At 38.0% G+C, this 6,931-nt stretch overlaps 1 protein-coding gene across 3 annotated transcripts in view; it reads right to left on the bottom strand.

The window, feature by feature from the left end:
• Nucleotides 1-1,650: 1,650 nt before the first annotated feature.
• Indy (tricarboxylate transporter protein I'm not dead yet) overlaps nt 1,651-6,931 on the bottom strand; it is a 48,393-nt gene continuing 43,112 nt past the window's right edge. For all 3 annotated transcript variants that reach the window (XM_074091901.1, XM_074091899.1, XM_074091900.1), the window contains exons 12-14: nt 6,690-6,883; nt 5,084-5,221; nt 1,651-4,009 (exon numbers count right to left, since the gene is read on the bottom strand). In XM_074091901.1, coding sequence (XP_073948002.1) covers nt 3,743-4,009; nt 5,084-5,221; nt 6,690-6,883 — 599 coding nt within the window. In that variant the 3' untranslated portion in view covers nt 1,651-3,742. The remainder of the gene's footprint in view (nt 4,010-5,083; nt 5,222-6,689; nt 6,884-6,931) is intronic.

Genomic DNA, 6,931 nt, shown 5'->3' with positions numbered 1-6,931 from the left:
CCGCTGAACAGATTTAGATGTAATTCGGTGTACAGATAGCTTCAGTCCCGGGGAAGGACATAGGATAGTTTTTATCAGTGAAAACCGAATTCTAAGTGTACGGAGCCGCGGGTAGCGGCTAGTAATAAATATATGGGACTGATTAGTACTGACACGCGTTGGATGGCGTGTGCCAACGTGGCGTGGCGTCGGGTTTTAAATAGTATGCCCGGACTTTAAGGCGTTCACAACGGTAATAGTAATAGTAACTTTACATGAACTCATGGTAGCGTTTAAGACACAGGTCATCAGCAAGCTCTGTACTGAATGTGTTAAATATATACGTATTCACAGTGCTTCATTAATGCAGTGAAATAAACTGCCAAGGTTTTGTCTGCGTCCTAGGGCGCTGCTTCTTAAAGCTTATAAGTCGAAGAATATTAGTGTTTCGCGCTCACCAGTTGGCGCCACTGTAGACAAAGGTCCTGCCTGAGGTATAGTGGTTAGTTTGTTATTACGGCCGTGAAAACAAAATTTACATTTAAATATTAAAACCGAACCATAAAAATATCGAGCATGCCACAGTATTGCGTAATCCCGTTTTGTTAGGGAAATAGGGAGGACAAAGGTTTCCGAAAGACAAAACTGTCTCAACAGACATTCATTGCCCCGTAACACATACTTGCCATAATTCATTTCAGTTATTGCAAAATATTCACAAAATTGTTCTAATTATAAATAAACCCGCGTAGCTCACCCAAAAACACCGAGATTTCGCATTTCGGAGACCTCTCGCTACAATAGCGCCTCTAGCGGCGAATTCATACGCGATAGCCCTCATTGAGTGAGAAAAAGAAACAAAATACTTATACATATAATAAGTATGCTTCGAGAAATTGGGCCCTGCAGCTGCAGTTGAACCTTATCCCCTTTTTAGTGGTTCTGTATTGAAAACACTGTATCTTATATGACAAAAGGGTACATATTTTAACAATATCAAGCTTAGCAGTTGTATATTTATAGAAATGCGTCGGTCACCTTGGAGACCACTGGTTAACAAATGGGCTAAATTGGGCAGTTGAGACCATTTGGACCTAATTTACAAGGTGTTAAATAACTGAAAATTTCAGACATACTAGTCCCCCCGCCCCACCCCCCAAACGACGTCTCGATACTAACACTATATAGTGATATTTCACCTTTCGAGAAGCCATCATTGCTAGCATCAACTGCCCAATTCAAGAGGGAGGGATTTCATATGTACTTTAAAGTTGAACTTATGTGGTTTGATATAAAATTCTGTCCTATAACAATCAAAAATATCTTACATGGTCAAGGTAACCAAAGATTTAAGATAGGTACAAAAAAAATGCTTGTTTATATAAAATTAAATAAATCGATTTAAATTATTAAATCAATATCGTATAAAATTGTTTATGTACCATCAGCCAAATAAGCGGTCTATCAATTTTTAAACAAGTTCCTATCAAATGAATATGTCGCGAAAGTCGAACTTTCAAGTTGACAGACACGTCTATTGGCATTATTGTTTTATGTCATGCAAACGATTATCAACTCTAAGGTGGTAGACCATATATTTGGCTGATGGTACATACATTGGCGTGGTTCTATGGCAGAGACACTTTGGTCATTTTAGTTGTCAATAAAAAACGACTAGCTTTAAAAATATTCTTTGTCAGGTATGTATTCGATAGCTGCTTTTGATTCTGTGGTAGTATGCTCCAATAAATGGGGTCTTATTAAGGGTCAAGTAATAATAGTAGTCGTAATTAACTAATTAATTAATTAATTAACCTTTTGGACGCCAACGACTCATATATACGCACCGCAGGTTCCATGCCAACAACCTATATAAACGTCCATTACTTACCTTCGTTCAATTGACAAGATTTCATATTTCTAAGACTATAATTTGATTCGTTCTCTGTATTCTGTTTGGAAAGAGAAAAACGCTGATATTTTTAAAATTTCGCTACAACTATTAATTAATTTATTACATTTTTTTTAAGATGTGCTTATTCTAAAAGGGCATAACTCCAAAACTACGACACAATAGATCCATTACTTTTGTCTAGTCTCTTAAAAAAAAGATCACGTAAATCTGACGTAGACGTTGCATAGAGACAATATCAAAATTATGACAGCTCCTTTTTCTGGTGATAAAGGCAAAGGAAACATATCTATTCTGTTGTAGTGTTGGCAAATTCAGACATATTTTTTTAATTTTTTTGTTTTTTTTTAATATGGAGAAATCAATTATAATAAATATTTTCCCATGTTCAGGAGGCAAAACTCTTTCGATTCCTGTAGTAATTAAAAGATGTTAAAAAAATGAAATCTTGTCAATTGTGTTGTTCAATTTCGGGTATTGCAATATAGTAGCCTGGCGTATGGGTGATGTCTTTTGTATTTGACGTGGCGGCGAAAAGGTTAACGATCCCTGTTTCTACAGGGTGTTTCGACAGGCGAAATAACGCTAGATGGCGTTAGTATCGTGAGAACCGTTTGATGTTTCAGTCTTGTTTGCTATTGGCTCATTTAGATATTTAACCAATCACGAGCGCGACGCAAACGTCAAACGGACCTCACGCTACAAACGCCATCTAGCGATGTTTCGCCTGTCTAAAAACCCTCATTACTGTTTTTTAGAGTGATCAAAATGGAACCTTACCTCGTTCAAGTAGGTATAGATTTTGCATGTAAACTTACACTAATAATATTCCTGATTCAATTCCTGAATGTAGTTGACTGTAAAAAACAATTGGGTAGATTCCCGGGTAAAAAATAATATTTCTCTACTTAGTCCTTCAATCAAATTATCAAAAAATACTGGACACGTACTTATTTTTTCTCTTGTCAATCGAACAAAAATTTACAAAGATCAAAAGCGTCAAAGTTCGAAAGTCGGAGACCGTGACATCACTGATTAGTAATAAATAAGTTTTTACTAAAAATTACATTTTTAATACAAGCTTTTATGCTGACTGTATTTATTGTTGACTTTCCGTACCAAATTTCAAGTCGATGCCATTAACCGTTGAGGAGTTCCGCTCTGCGGAGACGATCCTGGCCGGACTACTAGGATGTTACTAGCAGATTATTGTATTGTCACCAGATGTACATAAGTATGCCAAATCAAGCCAATCGGACCACTGGAAGTGGGTCAAATTTAGCTTCCAAGATTTGACCCAAACAAACAAATTTAATTAATAAATAAACAGCGCGAGCTAAATAAAAGCTTGTAAAAAGTGTAAGTAGGTGTGTAAGTGTGATATCGAAAATACAAACTGAGACATGGATGCACAGAAAAACCAGAAAAAGAGACCAGCACTGGGAATAGAACCCAGGTCCTCAGCAATCCGTGCTGCGTGCTATAACCCCTACACCACTGCTGGACAGGAATCTAGACACGAATTTTTCCTATGCATACCTACATATCTCAGGTTGCTTATTTCTACTACGCTACTTAAGCAGCAGCACTAGCGACATCTATGTTTCGTCGACAGACATCACATTCTCTCGGAACTAACCGCTCACTCAGACAAGAGAGTTGAGTTGAAATAAAAAATACAAAAAGACTCCAAAAAAAAACAATCATAATGTAAGTGTGATGTCACACGGAATTTTAACCAGTTATATCCATATTTTATTGTTTAACTGACAGAAAAAATGTCCCATATTTTTTGAAAATTTGACTGACTAATTACATATTTAGGGATGCTTATTAGACAGCACCACAGAATTATCTCTTATTCACAAAATCGCATCTAAACTTGCCGTTCAACGTCGAATTATGTTCCAGCATGGAGCAATCGAACCTCCTGTTGCCTTCCAAGATGGCCGTCGTATTGGTGTTACAGTTCAAGGCAAGTGTCGCGGAGGCGGCCGGCTTTGTTGATACGTTCAGCGCTTTGATATCGTCCGCTGTGAAGATGAGCGAACCGTAGGTGGGGTAGGCGCCCCATATTATGAGGGTGGTTATGATCTTGGGGCCAATGCCGCCGACGGCCTGTGAAAAGTAGAAAATAAATTATAGAAAATACAAATATTTATTGTCACAAATAAATAAATAAAAATTAGAATAGCATAGAATAGAAACGTTTATTCGCTAATTCGCAAATTACATAAGTACACAAAATAAAACAAGTATAAAATAAATATTAATGACAGTATTTGCGAAATCGCGAAACGGTCTCAGCAAATTAGGTACTATTGTAGGCTAAGAATGCTATCTTAACCTAGTTAGATTTTAGTACATTGGGATTTACGAAGATAGATTACAAATTGTTATATTTTTTAGGTTTCCGTAGTCGAAACTACGAAACGGAACACTTATAGTTTCGTACTGTCCGTCCGTATGTCAAAGTAATTTATCCAAAAACTACAAGGGGCATAGTATTTAAATTTGGGTGGCATAATTTGGGTATTATAAAATATTTGGGGAGTTTTAAAATAGTCTAAGCATGTGTACCACTTTGAGGGTTGAGTTAGTCTAACTTGTTTGCATTAATAACTAGCTAAAGTGGGTGAACTTCAGCAGGCAAGTAACACGTATTTAAATAGGTGTCATATGATGGCCATTGGCTACTAACTTAATTTGGGTATTAATAATAATAAAAATAAATATTTTCAAAGGAGGCACTTCATACATGTGTCAGAAATTTTTTTTGCATAAATTAAGTTATAAGTGTTTTTAACCAAAACTTTTAATAAATATGTTAGCAAACAACTAACTCTAAAGTGGGCGACAGACGCACGAGCAAGTACACGTAACATTCATTCCAAATAATCAAGTAAAATTATAAACATTGACTGCAACAATCCTATTAATTAAGGATTAGTAGTTAATTAATGAAATGTACGTGTATTTTTTTATTGAAATAAACAGCTTTTAATTTTTTTTTTTTTTACGTACGAGTACTTATGGCTCGACTACCTTTATCGCCTGTGTGTCACCGTAAGTACGCGTACTTGAAAACCGTCGGCGATCCAACCGGTTTGAAAACGGCGTACTTTAAGTTCGTACGTCTATCGCCCACTTAAACAACGAAGTCGGAAATGCTACTTGGAGTATAAGACTCACCATCTTAGAGGTGGGTATGTGTGCGACGCCGGCCACGATGGCGTTGGGCGGTGTGCCCACCGGCATGTGGAACGCCATGCTGCAGGCCAGGGTCGCCGGGATCATCAGGTAGCGCGGGTCCATGTGGAGAGAGCGGGCCTGGGAACATACGCGGTATACAGGGAGACGTTCGATCGAAAACTCCTGAATTTGCCATGCAGCTGGTAGGACCTTGTGCAAGGTCCGCCCGAATTGCTACCACCATCTAGCTCGCTAATCCTGCCGTGAAGCAGCAGTGCTTGTACTGTTGTGTTTCGGCGTGGAGAGTAAGACAGCCGGTGAAATTACTGGCACTCGAGGTACCCCATCTTATGCCTCTAGGTTGGCAACGCATGTTTATGGGCGGTGGTGATCTCTTACCATCAGGAGACCCACTTGCTCGTTTGCTATCCAGTCGAATAAAAAAAAATGTCTTCTATATTATTATGAAAATATAGGCATACAGACAGTGTTTAGCGAAAAGAAAACTTAAATCGGTTGAAAATTGGATTTAAAGTGATTTTTTGAAAAATCTATATAGCTGTCTCTTTTTCAAACACTTTTCTTTATGCAGCAAGTATGGCGCTACTTGCGTGTGACGTCACATGCCAGTATGTCTTTCTCTGTCTAATCTTGAATTTCAAACCTTTATAACTCTGTTTTTTTTTAAAAGGTAGCTTAAAAATTGTTCCTCTATTCGATAACAGGCATTGTGAAGTTTTATTTTATAATACATATGAGAAATAGTCCATAATAAAAAAAAATGTCGCATCTACGATTTGGACCGATTAGAATGAGTACCCTAAATAAGAGGGCGGCTGATACCCACGTTACGCCACTGATGTTCTTATAAATAAGAGTTCCCGTACAATTATAAGATTTTCTACACAGAACTTAATAAATAATATATATTTTTTTTTTAATTAATTTTTTAGCATCAGATTTCAATCCATTTGTCAGTGAAGTCAACAACGACGCATAAGTATTGAACTTGGCTTCCCTTTTGATATTTTTATACTCGTTAGAGATATCTCATAACATAATCGACAAGGTTTGGACCCACAGCTGCCCAGTTTGGGTCCAAGCCTTGTCGATTTCCTTTGTACGGAATCCACGGTGCGCGAAAACGACTCGCACTTGACCTTTTTTATCGTTTACGCGGCGTGGTATAAATTGTACCATTAATTGGGTCTATCCGCTTTTAATTGTACCTTGTTGCCATGGTTACGTCCCCTGGACAACTCTTTGAAACCATAAGTTTCTGTGTGCTTTGTGTGGTTACAATTCATCGACATTAGTAGCACATATCATAACAGTTTTTTAAGAAACTCTCTCACTGTTGTCTCTTGGACAACGGGTTTTAAAAAACTCTGTCACTGTTGTATCTTGGACAACGCGACAGCATAAAAACAAAAAAAAAATTAACCCATTACTTATGTTTTGCTCTATTTCTCGATCCTTATTTAATTGCTCTTTTCTACCACTCAAAGGTTGGGTGACAGAGATCCCATCAGGGATAAGTCCGCCTTTGTAATTAGCATTTTTTTTACCATTTTGTACAATAAAGAGTATAAACAAACAAGCTTACCATGTTAGCCAGCACCGGCAGTATCAGGTTAGCGATGGCCACGTTGGAGGTGAACTCTGTGATGAACTGGGTCACCAGTACGACCACCAACAGCACTACGGTGGGGTGCAGACCTTCCAGCCCACTGAGGCCGTTGCCGATCATCTTGGACAGGCCAGTGGCCTTGCTGCCTTCGGCTAGAGCGAACCCGCCACCTGGGGAGAGGTCAAAGTTAAAATCACCATCGAAGGGGTTCAAGTTAA

This window comes from Choristoneura fumiferana, chromosome 9, assembly GCF_025370935.1.
Source record: "Choristoneura fumiferana chromosome 9, NRCan_CFum_1, whole genome shotgun sequence".
Lineage (NCBI taxonomy): Eukaryota > Metazoa > Arthropoda > Insecta > Lepidoptera > Tortricidae > Choristoneura > Choristoneura fumiferana.
Note: the sequence above shows the minus strand (reverse complement) of the source record. Positions and strands in the feature narration are given on the sequence as shown.